Below are 17,634 nucleotides of genomic sequence, written 5' to 3'. Positions count from 1 at the left end.
GGTCACTGTCACCAAAATGCTCTCCTACTGACACTTCTACTACTTGCCTGGCTACATTCCCTAGAATTAGGTCCAGTACCGCCCCCTCTCTTGTAGGACTTTCTACATGCTGGCTCAAAAAGCTCTCCTAGATGTGCTTTAAGAATTCCGCACCCTCTAAGCCTTTCACACTCTGACTATCCCAGTTAATATTGGGGAAGTTGAAATCCCCTACTATTATTACCCTATTATTTCTACACTTCTCTGAGATTTGCCTACATATCTGTTCTTCTATCTCCCCCTAGCGGTGGAGAGAAGGCGGCCGGTCCTGTACCCACCAACTGGCAGGAGGCCCTCGCCAGAGGTCTGCCGCATTATGTGGAGGGAGGTGGCACACCACATCACAGACAGCACTGTGGTTCCCAGGACCCACACCCACTGCAGGAATAACTTTTTAACAATCTCACACGGGTGGGCAAGGTGAGTGAAGGCTTCAACAAATGCTACATACCACTAGCTGTATCACAAGCTTCACACACTGCTCAATGCACCACACCCCCAGCACTCACCCACCAGCAATCTCTACCTACCAACACTCACAGCCACATCTCACACCTTGCACACAATGACAGCTATTCAACTATGGCAGGCACAAGGGTCATTAGTTATTAGAATGTATATGATATGTGTGATATGTTTATGCATAAATTTATTAAGAGTTTGGAATATTTTGTGCTCTCTCTCATTTCACCTTTGTGCCCAGGAGGACGCTGTGATATGGTCTGAGACAGGGATGGTATGATGGGGATGTGAAGTTTCATTCATTCAAATCGGAGTCTGATGAGCCGGTCACGGGCTGCCTGTCCGGAAGCCCGATTGTCCGGCTTCCTCCTCACTTCCCCCCCCCTGTTCCTCGTCTTCTTCCTCCTCACTCTGCGCACATGGTCCCATCTTCCTTGTTGCCTCCACTCCCTCCGTCATAGATCCTGGAGGGCGAGGTGGACTGCCAATTCAGCCCGCATGACTTTTAGCAAGTGTTGTAGGTTGAATCTTTCAAGAATAAATTTTGCACTTTTCATAAGGTCCCAATTTATTGTTTGTACCTTCATCCCGCATTCCTCCTAGATTTTGGGCTGATGTTTGGAGCTGATACACAGCTTTCTCCCAGTCATCACCGCCTCCTCCAAACGGCTGTCAGGAGCACCAGAGATGGCCCAGATATCAGTCTCCCTTCCAATTTTTCCCAGCCCATTTCTAGAAGATGCCAAAGACTCCACAAAAATCTTTATTTTTAATAATGTAAAGAAAGCCAAAGTCCTTTTCATCAAGACATTAAAAAAAAGACATTGGGCAGGATTTTCATTGGGCCGTGGAGGCGGGATTGGAGGCGTGTGGGGGGTTAAAATCCCAAAATTGGGGGTCCCGACCCCATCCCGCACCCAAACTGCCTCCATGCCAGTTTCAAAGGAGGCGGGTACCCGACCCACACTGGGACCCGCCTCCCCGAGGCGGGAAGGGGATTAGTGCCAATTAACTGCCTGTTAACAGGTAGTTAACAGGCAGTTTTTAGCCTAATCCTTATTTTTAATGTTGAAGTGTGGGATTCCCGACGGCTCCAAACCACGCCAAGTTAGAGGAGGCGGGCCGTCGGGATGAAGGGCTTGGAGGGGTCGAGATGTCCGGTGTTCAGGTGAGTGATGGGTGCATGAGTGCAAAGGTAAGTGTGTTTGGTGTGTGTAAAGTGTTTAAAAAAGTTCTACTAATCTTTACATACCTTTACAGCCTTCCTTCTTTCAGGTCTCGGGAGTCCCTCATCTCACCGACACTGAAAGCAGAATGGCTGTGCGCTGTCAAAAATTGCAGCATTCAGCTTTCTGTTCCGGGGAGATCTCTAAATCAGCCTGAGAGGAAGGGATTAACTTGGAGTACAGATTGTCAGTGTTTGACAGCTTCAAACAGCTCTGAAACGCTGATATTTCATCTGTCAAAAGGTCTTGACAGATGAAATATCAATCTGTGACATCACCTGTTGCCGGGTGGCCCTTAATTGGCCTGCTGAGGTCAATCAAGTGAAAAATGCGTGGGTTGGCTAAAACTCGATGGAGGCGGGACTACAACCCCGAAAGTTGTAGTCCCGCCTCCTACCCGACTCCTTGAAAAGAATATCTCACCCAAACTCTGATTTTACCTTTCAATAAAAATAGCAAAGCAAATGTTCTGAAAGGGATCCTTCACCTTCCTTCTGCTAAATCCATGACCAGGCTGAGCCAATGTCTATTTACAATGGCCAGAAACACATTCAATTCAGATCAATCACTGCTTTTGGCCTTTGTTGATCTGAGCTAGAATTCTGCTCACCATTTGACCAACACAAAGATTACACCTCTGATGATTAGGACCAGACGTTGCAGCAAGAGATGTGACATTTCATTATCCATCACTTTGATTTTAAGAAACAATATTTTGCCTCAAATGATTTCATTTTAACAACTTGCATTTATATAGCACCTTTAACGTAGAAAAATGTCCCAAGGCGTTTCGCAGAGGCATAATCAGACATATTAGCAGGGGCAGGAAGGGAAGCCATTGCTGGAGATGCTCTGGCTATGTTTGGATAGGCAAGAGTGGAAGGGATTCTTACTGTTTAAAATAGCAGGAAAAAACACTTGCATGTAGAATTAAATTTTGCTATGAGATATTTCAATATAAACAATGGCAGGAATGCTTACGTAGAAGTGTTACAATTATTACATTAGGCTGTTCTACCAGATATAGTCATGCTTCTGATGAAAACAGTTTCATCCTACTAGGAATCAATGGCACAAAGTAGATTTGCTTCATTTTCCCAGCCTTACAAAGTCCTGGGGAAACATAATCACTCCCCTCTCTCTTCCCTCCCACCCCCACCCCCAATCATTAGAGATACTTACAAGATTTCCTGTTTGCTCTTGATCTCTTGCGTTCCTTGGGGGTAGATGGCCTCTGGTTGGGATTCTGTGTGACAGATTTTACCAGGCGATCCATGATTTCATCAGTAGCATCGTCAGCTGGACTTGCTGCTTCATCTTTAGGGACAGAGGGATTTGGTGGACTGACCCTTCCAATAGCTGCAAGAGCCAATAAGAAAAAAGAAACATCAGTAACATGTAAAAACTACTAGAAGTGCAGACTTTTGTAATGCATATTGTGATTAAAGAGATGGCAAAAGTACACTTCTGCTAATCTGGGTGTGTTTGTAGTAGTTGTGTGTTCTATTTGCAAGTACAAGTACGTGCAAACTGGTACATCTGTTGTATCCAATAAACACCGAAACTAGATTCTCATCCCTTTACAATCATCAGTAATATAGATTACTAGGGTTAAGTGTTTGTGGATTTTTTTTAGCAATACTATCAATGCAATAGACACCTTGAGCCTTTCTTTGCCTTGTAGTCAAAGGATGGTTACCACTTATCCAGAACTTTTGTAGAATAATTGGTCTGACATCTTTCTCGAAAACCGATCAGCAAAGATCCTGCTCAAAACCTTCTACAGGGAGCTCCCCCACTGGTTCAGTTGGGAAGTGCACTGCCCAATATTGAACTGACGGAAAATAAGGTGGTTTCATTTTTTATGCTCAGTCTGCTTAGAATTAGCAAATCTGAGCCATAGTGGCAGTAGGGAGCTAGCATTGGCCTCAGGGCCCCTGTGCTAGGGAAAAGAAAAACATTAATCAGCCAAGGTTCCTGCCCCTGATCACTGTCCAGGGATCCCTGTTAGGAAAGTACATAGAGTCATAGGGGGAAAAGTTTGGTTGGTTAGCGCCTCCCGTTAGCGCCTCTAGGAGGCACTAGGAACTTAACGTCGCTCGCGAAATTGACCAGTCGTTTTGCGGTGGCGCTAAACACTACCGTCACGATCACCTGCTGCCAGCAGATCATGATGTCAGTCGAGTGTGCAACGCCCCGGACCGGATATTGAGTCGCGCCCCCTGCCTTAGCGCCTGCCGCTAAGAACGACAGGTAGAGGAGAAAGTTTTCAAGTCGGGAAGGGGCTGGGAGAGCGCTATTTAAAGGCGGGCGCTTCCTGCCTTTTCTTGTCGGCAAAATTGTTGGTACACGCAGGTTGAGAGGGAGAGAGACGTCTGGAAAGATTTAACGCTGTCCTAAGGAGTTTTGTCCCTCAGCACCACTTTTGAGGTTCCTAAGCGCCAAACTCTTTCCCTGGGCCTTTCCATTAGTGCTCCAACACAATTGCTTTAGAGGTCTTTCCAGGCCGAGATTCAAGGCTGCAATGGGCAGGGTGTGGCTGGCTAGCAAGATGGCCCCTCCCCTCTAAGAATTGGATGGCACCAGTCTGTCTGGCTTCCATGGTAACTGACATCACCTGAGCTTCGCCATCGCTCTGAGGTAGCGCCTCGTTCCCTGACGTTAGTGCCTTAAGAGAGGTGTGTAGTGCCTGATTTAGCGCTCAAATCACCTCCAGGGGCGATAGAGGCAAACTTTGCAGTCGGAGGCAATAATTAGGACTGGGCGCTAAACTTTGTGCCCGGCCGAGATTAGCGCCCCAAAATGGGCAATACTCAATTTTTCCCCCAAAGAGTCACAACGGCACAGAAGGAGGCCATTCGGCCCATCGAGGCCATGCCGGCTCTCTGTGGAGCAATCCAGTCAGTCCCATTCCCCCGCTCTATCCCTGTAGCCCTGAAAGTTTATTTCCCTCAAGTGCCTATCCAGTCTCCCCTTGAAAACATTGAGTGTCTCCGCTTCCATCACTTCCGTCGGCAGCGAGTTCCAGGTCCTCACCACTCGCTGTGTAAAAATGTTTTTCCTCACATCCCCCCTGTATCTCTTGCCCAAAACCTTAAATCTGTGTCCCTTAGTCCTTGTACCATCAACTAGTGGGAACAGCCTTTCCCCGTCTAGCCTATCCAAATCCGTCATAATCTTGTACACCTCTATCAAATCACCCCGCAACCTCCTGTGTTCTAATGAAAACAAATCCAGCTTCTCCAACCTGTTCTTGTAGCTAAGATCCCCCATCCCCCGATACTACATATTTGTGAATGTCAGATAAGGGCAAGATCTAGTTTGGCTATGATGCCCACCACGGTCAAATTGCCTGCCAATACTCACCATTTTGACTCACAAATGAAAAAAATGGTAATTGGACATGATACTGGAGGGTGACCAATGGCTATGGATTGTTGCCTCAGCATGGACCATTACTATCAGGTGAGGAAGGGAAAGATTCTATAGTTACTTGTATAGTGTGTAACTAAATTTTACAGCTGCAAACCCCATAGGATTTTAAACTGTTTCATTCAGAACCCTGTAAGATGCAATAGAACAGTGCTAAATCCTGAAATAAACTCTGATGAAGGAAGTCTAAAGACCTGAAGGTTGGAGAGAATTTCACCCACATTCACACTGTAAGTTGGTAAGCTGACTTGTGTTGGATTTATACAGTCCAAGACATGCAGAATGCTGAAATGCTCTGGCTAGACACACTAGAAAAAGAAACAGCATGGAATGATCCACTCCCAATGAAAAGAAAGGAAAATAGCTCACATCTGTTGCCTCTGCTCCTTCGAGTCTGTGGCTCTGGTATAGTCAAAATATTTTTCATGTTCTCGTGTTCCTCATCTGCTTGAAGCTGGTGATCTGGAGTTTCAGGAGCTCGGCTGCACTCAGCACTACCAGCTGCGGTAGAGAACTTTGCTGTCTGCAATAATTTGCAAAGAGAAACATGGCTCGGTTAGACTTTTAACATAACATGGGTTTGTTCGTGCTCATCAAGGCCAAAATGTTTTGGTCTCTTCCTGACACCTAAAAATATAATGAATTAATGGCAAAAAACTATATACATTATATATAAAAATATAAATATTTGAGGCTTTGAGACCCCATGTCCTTAAGTGGATATAATGTGCAAGGTTACTTGCCTCTTCATTAATAGGTGACTCACATAAAGCATTCACTTTGAGTTTGGACAGCACATTATAAATATATTACCATATTACCAAACTTCTTTGTTGCTTGTTTTAGTAAGCTTTTACATTGCTTTGTGAGGGAAATACTTGACACTCAACATGTTCAACCAATGCAAACCAGCAACTGACAAAGCCAATAGAATGCTTAATTACATAGCTAAAACAGTAGAATACAAGTCAGAGGAGATCGTGATCAAACCGCAGTGCTCTGGTCAGCCTTCTGGTGTCCTGTTCTGGTCGCCAAGACACAAGGGAAACACTCGGGTCTTGGAGGCAGTGCAGAGAAGGCTGATCATGTGCCAGAGGTTTGAAGAAAGACCAAAGAAAACTTGGGCTTTTCAGCCTTAAAAGGAGACATCTGAGCAGTGATCTTAGAGTTATTTTAAGATAGTTTAATGGTACGGAAAAGATAAACTGGAAAACTACTTTAAACTAAATTACGAGAGCTGGACAAGGGAACACAGGTTCAAACTAATAAAAGGGAAATTTAAGATATCAGGATTTTCTTCATACACACACAGACAGTAATTAATACATGGATGAAAGAAAGACTTGCATTTATATAGCACCTTTCACGACCACCGGACGTCCCAAAGCGCTTTACATCCAATGAAGTACTTTTGGAGTGTAGTCACTGTTGTAGTGTAGGATGGAGGAGTGAAGGTAAAAACCTGGGAATTCTTCAAAAAATAATTGCATATTGCAATGGGGACATGTTGGGGTCTTTCTGGGTGAATGTGCTAAGATGGGCCAAATGGCCTCCCTCATCCATAAGTACTTTTTGAACACTGAAAATTGAAATCTAATCTCTGGGCTTTTCCCTCATCACACAACCAACATCCACACATCACTGTTTTAACACACTGGCCTGTTTTAATTCTTTTATCAACTTATTTCTTTAAACAAAGATACTCAGTGATGAGACTGTGTCACTCTGCACTTAACGTTGACAACTTTCCAGTAAAACGATGCTCCTTTAATCTCACAGTCTGCACTTTTACTAATTGCAGTGCGGTTGTATTTGATGAAAAGAGAATGGAATAATCCACTAACTATAGGGGTGAATCGTGACCCCTGCAGAATGGGGGACCGTTGGTCGGGTAATCGGGGCGACAGTGTTGTAGCCTTTTCTGAAATGCGCTTCTCGCGGACGCAGCCTCCACTGGAAGCGGAGACCCCATTTGTCCCTTATATATCCTCTCAGTCGGGAAGAATTGAACATATTTGCTGTACTGAGACAGCTAATGTTTTGCATTCCTGAGATGTGATTAACCAAAGGCTGAGTGTGCAGTGGCTAAATGCATATGAAATAACTGAAACAATCCAAAAGGTACAGATAAGAGTAATTAAAAAATAACCTTGCATTGAGATGAACATTAGGTCTTGTAAAATAAACAAACAAAAAAAAACTTTCTTTAGGTCAGAGTGACCTCACCAGTATAACCCAGCCTAGAGCTAAATGATAAAACAGAGATGGACATTTTGCTATTTAGTATCTAATTTTAAAAAATCAGACAGGGCATATGTTCTTCAGTTTTATAGCCAGAAATCCTTTGTGGGCAGCAAGGAAAATTCAGGTCCTGTGCCTGTCACCCTGACCCACACACTCACCAGAGACCCAGTAAGTTCTTGTTGAATTTTTCTGGTATAAAATTTAAATTGTATGTATGTCAAACTCAATTCAAATTGCACGTGAGCTAAAAAGTCATGATTTTTTTTTGTTTGAGTGCTGTTGTGTAATAATGCACAGAGTGAGGTCCCCCCTGCACCCTCTATTCTTCACAATACAACTGGGAGAAAATGTAGATACCTCCTAATCAGTTGGTGGGTTGAGTTTGGGGACAGTTGATCAACCAGGCCCTGAGATGAGAGCTCCAAGGAAGGTTTTAACTTTCTCCACATCAAGTGGGGAGGGAAAAACTCCAAGAATTACACAACCAAATCGCTGGTCTCTCTAACTGCTTGGCTCAGTTTGTAACCCACCCACCTTGGTTTGTAGCCCACATTGTTTTCTGGATTGTAATGTTCCTGCAAACAATGAATGAGACTTGTTAACAACTATGTACTTTTAATTGATGGGGTTGTAACATTCCTTGAGGATTTGTAAAGTGTTTTGGACACTTTTCTCACACGTAACAGCACTAGAATTAGATAGGCACTGGTAGGGTTTATGTCATCATACAAATTATTTTAATAGTTCTATAATGTTTGTAAATGTAAACACATGGATAATGTTTACAAAAAAAGAGTGAGATACAAATGTTGCTCAAGGGAATATTTTTGAGCTAGTTTGACACAGTACACATAAGCTTGTGTGTGAGCAACTGCACTGTTCATCAAAAGAAAAAATCACAACCAATCCTGGGATAAAACAAAAGTTTGAAAGTCTTTTTGGTCCCTGCTTTAGCAAAGTAGAAACCACACCTCCACCTTCAGTATAACAAGTCTTTTTTCTAAGTTGAGAAGTTACTTATATTGTAGGAATGGCTAGATTCCTAACTAAAGGACTGAGGTCGAGTCAGTCTATCAAACCACAGAACCACAGAAACCACACAGTGCAGATAGAGGCCATTCCGGCCCATCGAGCCTGCACCGACACATATCCCACCCGATCCCCGTAACCCCTACACCAACACATATCCCACCCTATCCCCGTAACCCCACGTATTTAATCCCCCTAACACTAAGGGTCAATTTATCATAGCCAATCAACCTAACCCGCACATCTTTGGACTGTGGGAGGAAACCGGAGCACCCGGAGGAAACCCACGCAAACATGGGGAGAATGTGCAAACTCCACACAGTCACCCGAGGCCGGATTCGAACCCGGGTCCCTGGCGCTGTGAGGCAACAGTGCTAACCACTATGCCACCGTGCACCCACTACCTACTGCCAGAAGTAGTCTGTGGTTACTTAACAGGAGCCATATTTCCAGAGCAAGGGTTTCAAGTTACATAAAAAGTGTCAGCTTGGCTCAGTATTAGCACTGTCACCTCAATCAGAAGGGGTTCAATGCAGGAATTGAGCACATCACCTAGGCTAACACTTCAGAGCAGTACTGAGAGGTGCAGCACTGACAGAGGTGCTATCTTTTGGATGAGACATTAAACCAAGGCCCTGCCAGCCTGTTCAGATCCCAAGGCAATATTTTTGAAGAGGAGAAAGTTCTACCAATGTCTTGGCTAACATTCATCCCTGAATGAACACAGTTTAGCATTGTACAGCACAGAGGAAGGCCATTCAGCCCATTGTGCCAGTGCCAGCTCTTCAAAAGAGCTATCCAATTAGTCCCAGTTCCCTGCTCTTTCCCCATAGTCTTGCAAATTTTTCCTTTTCAAGTATATATCCAATTCCCTTTTGAAAGTTACTACTGAATATGCTTCCACCACTCTTTCAGGCAGCACATTCCAGATAACTTGCTGGGTACAAAAATAAATTCTCATCTTCCCCCTGGTTCTTTTGCCAATTATCTTAAATCTGCGTCCTCTGGTTACCGACCCACCTGCCAGTGGAAAGAGTTACTGCTTATTTATACTCTGCCAAAACCCCTCAATTTTGAACACCTCTATTAAAACTCTCCTTAACCTCATCTGCCCGGAGAACAACCCCAGCTTCTCCAGTCTCTTCACATAACTGAAGTCCCTCATCCCTAGTACCATTCTAGTTAACCTCCTCTACACCCTCTTCAAGGACTGGACATCCTTCCTAATGTGTGCTGCCCAGAATTGGACAATACTCCAGCTAAGGACTCAGTGATTTATAAAAGTTTAGTCAACTTCCTTGTTTTTGTACTCTATACCTCTATATATAAAGTGAAGGAACCCATATGCTTTAACAGCCTCATCAATTGTCCTGCCACCTTCAAAGATTTGTGAACCCTGAGGTCTCTGTTCTTGCACCCACTTTAAAGTTGTACCATTTCGTTTATATTGGCTCCCATTCTTCCTTCCAAAATGTATCACTTCGCACTTCTAGTCATTAATTTCATCTACCATGTGTCTGCCCATTTCACCAATCTGTCGATGTCCTCCTGAAGTTTGGTACTATCCTTCTCACCATTTACTACATTTCTAAGTTGTGTGTCATCTGCCAATTTTGAAATGATGGGCTTTGAGTTCTTCAATGAAATAATGGAGATGATTCAATCAAGTTTGTCAGACTTGACTTTAACAAATTCACATTGGTGGTCATTAATTAACCCATGTTTTTCCAAGTGAAAATTAATTTTGTCCCGGATTATCTGATCATCCATCTCATCACTGAAATACTAATTTGGGGTGCTGCATTTACCTACCAAACAAAAATGACGACTCTCCAAAAGTAATTCACTGCCTGTGAAGCACTTTGGGACGTCCTGAGGTCATGAAAAGTCCTATATAAATGCAAGATTTTTTTTTCTTTCTTCACCTTATTCCATCTCCTGCAACAACAGAAATCATCTTTATATGCTTGCAATTTTGTTGCTTCCTCTGCTGATGACGCTTACAAATTTTTGGTTCACAAGCATTAGAAGAACTCCAGCACTTTGACAGAGCAGCCATTCTTTATTCATTAATGAGCGCTGGCAAACAATTCAACCCTGATCGGTCCTCTGTCCATTTTGCAGCGGTGTGTCTGGTGAGCATTAAAGGTCAGGAAGCTTCACTGATAAGCCAAGGCTAACTAGCGTTTCTATATCTACCTTGGCCGAGATCCTCTAAATTAGCTCAGGGATCAAACCTGGCACTTTACTTATCTGTGTGACAAGAGTTCCACACTGGGTAGCCCACAGATGTAATCAAGGAAGCCCTCTAATGGTATATAATTCATCCAATAACTTCGCTGAGAACAGCCCATTCCTAAAATTTAACTGACACTCAAGAGATTTAAACTTGAGACCATTAAGTTTGTAAACCCTGTTGCAACCACTCGACTTACCAGATTGCCTCACATTCACTTTTAATATTTTTCACCAAATAGCACAATTTACTGATAATACAAGAATCATCATCTAACAATGAATGTATTATTTTTTATCAAGTACCAAACAAACGATGTTTAATACTATTCAACAGAGTTTAACACGAAAACACAGGAGAACTAAATTACAGGTCTGTACTCTTTGCTGGCTCCACGAGGACTGGCTAGGGCGGCTCCCCAGCCTGACGTCATTACGTTTTCCCACCGCTGGAGTATCACATGATCAACGTGATGACGTCATCGCGTTTGGTCTCATTCTTAAAGGGACATGCAATGATATGAACAAAGATACAGATTCATTCTGTAGCTAATAATTTGTTAAAGATAATTATGTACATTAGATCAGGGTCCCCCTGGTGGCTCCGCCACATGCTCCCCCCCAGAATTGTCTTTAACAGTAAAAGTCAATCGACTAGGAGGTCTGACAAGCCTGTCAGAGCGACTCCTGTATTCTTGGAGTGGATGTTGTTGAACAGCGGGCGGGCTGGCGGATGGAAGCCTTCGGTCTGGCGTGGATGCAGCGGGAGGTCGACCATGTCGTGGTGGCTGTGCGGTCTCTACTGGCCGGTCGATGTCCAGGTGTGCCGGTTTGAGACGGTCAATGGATATGTGGTCGGGTTTACCACCGATGTCTACAGAGAAACTCTTGTCGCCTGTCTCCAGTACGCGAAAAGGGCCTGTGTAAAGGGCCTTGAGCGGATCCCTATGGGCATCATGACGAATGAATACAAATTCAGCATTCTTTAGCTCCGCTGGTACGTGTGAAGATGGAAGGCCGTGATGCGAAGTTGGGATAGGCGCAAAAGCCCTGGCTGTTTCCCAGTGGCTGCTGAGTTGGTCGGCTGCGGACCACAACTCAGTTGGAAGCGGCAGGAAATCTCCTGGTACGCGGAGTGGCTGGCCGTACACGAGCTCCGCGGCGGACGATTGCAGGTCCGTTTTGGGTGCCGTGCGGAGACCCAACATGACCCACAGAAGCTTATCCACCCATCCGGCGCCTTGGAGGCTGGCCCTCAGCGATGCCTTTAACGATCTATGGAAACGTTCGCACAAACCGTTTGCTTGCGGGTGATAGGCCGTGGTGCAGTGAAGCTTGGTGCCGAGACCCTGGGCCACAGCGTTCCAGAGCTCAGAAGAGAACTGTGGACTGCGGTCTGAAGAAATGTCCGCCGGAACGCCGAAACGTGCGACCCACGAGGAGAGGAATGCTCTGGCGACATCAGCGGACGTATTAGACGCCTGAGGAACTGCCTCTGGCCATCTAGTAGTACGATCGACCATGGTGAGGATGTGTGTGAACCCCTGCGACGGTGGAAGCGGCCCGACGAGGTCCACGTTGACATGGTCGAATCGACGTTCTGGTACTGCGAACGTGGCCAATGGGGCCTTAACGTGACGTTGCACCTTAGACGTTTGACAGACGACGCAGGTGTTAGCCCAGTCGCGGATATCCTTATGCATTCCTCTCCAGACGAACTGAGCTGACATTAATTTTTGAGATGCCTTCACGCCAGGATGCGAAAGCCCATGTATGGCGTCGAAAACTTTGCGGCGCCAGGCGACTGGAACGATCGGGCGGGGATCTCCCATGGAGACATCGCAGAGTAACAAGGTGCCTGCAGTGTGGAATTGCACATCGGTCGGTTGGAGGCTAGAGGTGTTGGTGCGATACGCCTGTGTTTCAGGGTCGGATGCCTGATCGGTAGTCTTGAGGGCATAATCGATGCCCAGCTGGACCGCCCGTACGGTCGCGCGAGAAAGGCAATCAGCTACCAAGTTGTCCTTGCCAGCTACGTGTTGGACATCTGTCGTAAATTCTGAAATGAAAGTTAGCTGTCGCTGCTGTCGAGCCGACCACGGTTCGGCGGTCTTGGCCATGGCGAAGGTCAGTGGTTTGTGATCTACAAACGCAGTGAAGGGACGTCCTTCTAACAAAAAACGGAAATGGCGGATAGCCAGGAACAGCGCCAGCAACTCCCGGTCGAAAGTGCTGTATTTGCGTTCGTTGCGCTGGAGTTGGCGGCTGAAAAATGCCAGTGGTTGCCACGTCCCGTTGACCCACTGTTCCTGCACAGCGCCTATGGCATAGTCGGAAGCGTCGGTGGTAAGGGCGATGGTGGCACCTGGCAGAGGGTGCGCCAACATAGTTGCATTGGCTAGAGCGGTTTTTCTGTTGTCGAAAGGGCTGTCCATTTCGACCGTCCAGGCTATAGTATCCTTTCCGGCCTTGCCTTTGAGGGCCTCGTAGAGGGGCTGCATGAGTCCCTTGGGCACAAAGCGGTGGTAGAAATTCACCATGCCCAGGAATTCTTGAAGAGCCTTGGTGGACTGCGGCCTTGGGAATGCCGTAATTGCTTCGACCTTTGACTGCAGCGGAATTGCGCCCTCCGAAGTAATACGGTGGCCCAAAATGTCAATCTGTTGTAGGCCGAACTGACACTTGGCCGGGTTGATTATGAGGCCATGTTGGCTGAGGCGGCGAAAGAGGGTGCGGAGATGGCAGACATGTTCCTCTTTGGTAGAGCTAGCTATCAGGATGTCGTCAAGGTAGACAAATAAAAAGGGAAGATCCCGCAGGACCGAGTCCATTAGTTGTTGAAAAGCCTGTGCAGCGTTCTTGAGCCCAAATGGCATCCGTAGAAACTCGAACAGTCCAAAGGGAGTGATGACAGCCGTTTTCTGGACGTCCTGCGGGTGTATGGGAACTTGGTGGTAGACACGGACGAGGTCGACCTTGGAGAAGATTGAGTTTCCTTGGTTAGCACTGTTGCCTCACAGCGCCAGGGACCCGGGTTCGAATCCGGCCTCGGGTGACTGTCTGTGTGGAGTTTGCACATTCTCCCCGTGTTTGCGTGGGTTTCCTCCGGGTGCTCCGGTTTCCTCCCACAGTCCAAAGATGTGCAGCTTAGGTTGATTGGCTATGATAAAATTGACCCTTAGTGCTAGGGGGATTAAATACGTGGGGTTACAGGGATAGGGTGGGATATGTGTTGGTGTAGGGATTACGGGGATCGGGTGGGATATGTGTCGGTGCAGGCTCGATGGGCCGAAATGGCCTCTATCTGCACTGTGGGGTTTCTGCGAATCTTCTGTGAAAATGGGCGGAGAAATCCTGTATATGCGGGATCGGTACCGATCGGGAGTAGTGACGTCATTAAGGCGTCGGTAGTCCCCGCATGGCCGCCATCCACCGCCGGGCTTCGGGACGATGTGGAGAGGCGAGGACCAGGGACTATTCGACTGGCGAATAATCCCCAGCCGTTCCATCGTGACAAACTCTGCTTTCGCAGCCGCGAGCTTGCCGGGTTCCAGGCGCCGAGCTCGTGCGTAAACCGGAGAGCCAGTCGTAGTAATGTGGTGTTTGACACCATGCTTAGTGGCTGAGGAGAAAGTGGGCTTGGTCAGCTCCGGGAATTCACCTAATAGGCGAGTGAACTCGTCCGGCGAGGACAACGCGCAGGAGACAGTGTGCGACGTTGCGGAACTGCGGAAGCAAGGGATGGAGTGGAAGGTGGCCGCGTTGACCAATCGACGATTTCTTACATCCACCAAGAAGCTGTTGGCGCATAAGAAATCCGTGCCGAGGATGGCTTGCGAAACCTTGGCTGTAATAAATTCCCACTGAAACCGTTGCCCGCCGAAGCACACCTGGACCCGCCGTTTGCCAAAGGTACGAATGGCCCCGCCATTAGCTGCCTCGAGGGAGAGGCCGTGCATCCCAGACTGAATATCGAGTGCTGAGGCAGGAAGGATGCTACACTGCGCCCCGGTGTCGCATAAAAAGCGCCAGCCTGAGAGGGAATCTGTAATGTAGAGGAGCTTCCCGGAATTTCCAATCGCCCTCGCGGCCGTGGAACACCCCTCAGACTCGGTCCTCCTTTTCTGGAGTTGCTGCTGGTGTTGATGTTGGGTTTTTTTTAGGCGCGAAACTGCAGGGAGGGCAGCTGGCTTTCGCGCTGAAACGGGCGTGGTAAAAACACAAGCCGGGGGATGGAGGCGTCGGGGCAGCGTTCGCGGGGGAGGGGTGCCTCGTGGCGGCGCAGGATTGCTGCGTGACCGCATAAATCGTATCTGCTTCTGCAGCAAGTGCTGCGCAATCTGTGGCTTCCGATCTGGCGAGGGCAGCCTGAACCTGCTCGGGTAGTTGACTCAGGAATAACTCCCGAAAGAGGAAACATTGTGGTTCTGAGCCAAGGAGCATGAGCATCTGGCTCATTAACTCAGATGGCTTGGAATCGCCAAGCCCGGGCAAAGTGAGTAGCCGGTGGGCACGCTCCACCTTCGTGAGCCCGAAGACCTGTATTAACTGCACTTTAAGAGTATTATACTTGCTGTCAACTGGGGGGTTTTCGAGCAGGCTGATGATCCGTGAGGCCGTGGAGCTGTCGAGTGCGGAGACCACGTAAAGGTAACGGGTCTGATCCGCAATGATATTTCGGAGATCGAATTGTGCTTCTGCTTGGACGAACCAGGAGGCCGCCTGTTGTTCCCAAAACTGTGGGAGCTTCAAAGCCACGGAGTTCGCTTCCATGTTTCGTCACGCTTCGCTTCTTCCGCGAAAATTGTTCACGAAAATTCGGGGTCACCACTGTAGGAATGGCTAGATTCCTAACTAAAGGACTGAAGTCAAGTCAGTCTATCAAACAAACGATGTTTAATACTATTCAACAGAGTTTAACACGAAAACACAGGAGAACTAAATTACAGGTCTGTACTCTTTGCTGGCTCCACGAGGACTGGCTAGGGCGGCTCCCCAGCCTGACGTCATCACGTTTTCCCGCCGCTGGAGTATCACGTGATCAACGTGATGATGTCATCGCGTTTGGTCTCATTCTTAAAGGGACCGCGTTATGTACATGCAATGATATGAACAAAGATACAGATTCATTCTGTAGCTAATAATTTGTTAAAGATAATTATGTACATTAGATCAGAGTCCCCCTGGTGGCTCCGCCACAATATAATCATAGAATTGTACTGGCAGATGGAAATATCTTGCAAATGGAGAAACCTAAATGAACGACCAAAGCCCAGGATAATCGATTGTTCATGTCATTAGTAACTCATTTAAAATGAATGAGTTACTGTTGGTGTTTGGTTTGGAAAACCTGGACTGATAATATAGGGCACCACCAAGATTGAAAACAGTAGGAGAGAACATGAGGTAAATCACAGTGTCGTGACTAGGTGGTGCCAAGCTTGGTTTTTAAAAGCCTGTCGATTATACAAGAAAGGGAAGGTTGAGGGAGGGGAGGAGATGAATATTTACAGGTTCTGGGAAAGAATAACTTAATGTTCTTGATTTCAACAATGAGGATGTAGGAAGAGGATGTAGGAAAGCATATGTGAAGCTTGGGAGGAACAAGTGAGAAAAGTTCAGAGAAGCAATGACCACAGTAGTATTAATAAAATAGAGAAGTCTAGAAAGGCTGCAATGGAGGGAGAGACAGATGGGAGTTGTCTGATGACCAATTTTTTCTTATACCTTATCCAGAAGTGTGAGAGAGATGTTAGAAGAGCGTCCCTGGAAATGGGAGGAATAATCAAGTGTTAGATGAATGTGGAATTTACAAACAATTCAGAGTTGTTATATGGGAAAAGAGGTTATTGGCATGAAAAAGAAAACTCCAGTTTGTTGGAGGCAGCTTCAGTAATGGAGATACGTGATGGCTCCATTTGAGGACAAAGGACTACCTTACGGCTAGTCAGCGGTCTCTCATCACTCAGGAACAACGATCATTTTCCAGCTTACAATATATGAAGCTGCTTTGCACTACTCCCCAGAGCACACATGGACACAGCTTTCAGCAGTAGTGCTGCTTATATAACTTAACGTTTAAATTATGTAGCAGTGGTTGCCATAGTATTTGCTATCACTTGCTGAAATTAAACATGATGAGTTTTTCAGTCCTTGATATTGGCAGCTGTGTCAGCTCAACGTATTTTGGAAAGCGAAAATTTGTTTCACTGACAAATTGTTAGCTCAGGCAGGTTTAAAATGTAAACATAATAAACGACTATTTGCACGTCCACTGTTTTAATTAGATGGCCTTACAGATACCCTCAATGCATTCAACTGGGATGTAATAGCAATACAATTTACGTGACTTCCTTATCCTTAGTTTAAGTTACAAAATTAGTCTTAATTTCTGCGGAAGAATTGGCACTGGACCATGGACACTTATCTGAAACTAATTTTCTCTGATCTTTTATATTTATGTTACAAAATAATAGATGGACCCAGGTCATGTTGCTTGGGTTTCCAATTGTTTTGTCTCGGTTCCCTAGGCGTCTCCTTGGTGCTTTTCCAAGGAATATTTCAGACTTTAGCAGCGATCCCATACCTAAACCAAAATCGGCACCTGGAGAGTGCAGAGGTTCAGTTTTTATGCCGCACATATGTCTTGGGGGTTGTGGGGGGGCGGGAAGAAAACTTGAACTCCAGTCACGACATCGCACATCGCAGGCCATACTCAAATCACAGAATTTGTAACTATTGCAGGTTTCCAAGGCATTAACTCGTCTTTCACTGAATTTTCAGTTACCAAAACATTATAATCTGATAAGGTAGCCCTGGCCTCTTGAATATATATTCAAGCCCTCAAGAGAGGAAATACAAGCCCATAATTCACCACTTAGAAGCTCGCTTTGATCTACAGTGCCAAGCTACTATGCAGACCTCCCCAGTGCACATCCAGAATGTCAGTGGTACTTGGGGACTTTAA

The 17,634-nt window shown here is 46.1% G+C and overlaps 1 protein-coding gene across 3 annotated transcripts in view; it reads right to left on the bottom strand.

Annotated features, from left to right (window-relative positions):
- fhod1 (formin homology 2 domain containing 1) overlaps positions 1-17,634 on the bottom strand; it is a 510,535-nt gene that overhangs the window by 8,725 nt on the left and 484,176 nt on the right. For all 3 annotated transcript variants that reach the window (XM_085991267.1, XM_085991268.1, XM_085991269.1), the window contains 2 exons: positions 5,529-5,682; positions 2,910-3,086 (listed from right to left, as the gene is read on the bottom strand). In XM_085991267.1, the coding sequence (XP_085847393.1) occupies positions 2,910-3,086; positions 5,529-5,682 (331 nt within the window). The remainder of the gene's footprint in view (positions 1-2,909; positions 3,087-5,528; positions 5,683-17,634) is intronic.

Source organism: Somniosus microcephalus, chromosome 6, assembly GCF_052327205.1.
Source record: "Somniosus microcephalus isolate GS21.2 chromosome 6, FLI_Smic_1.0, whole genome shotgun sequence".
In the NCBI taxonomy this organism is placed as follows: Eukaryota; Metazoa; Chordata; class Chondrichthyes; order Squaliformes; family Somniosidae; genus Somniosus; species Somniosus microcephalus.
Note: the sequence above shows the minus strand (reverse complement) of the source record. Positions and strands in the feature narration are given on the sequence as shown.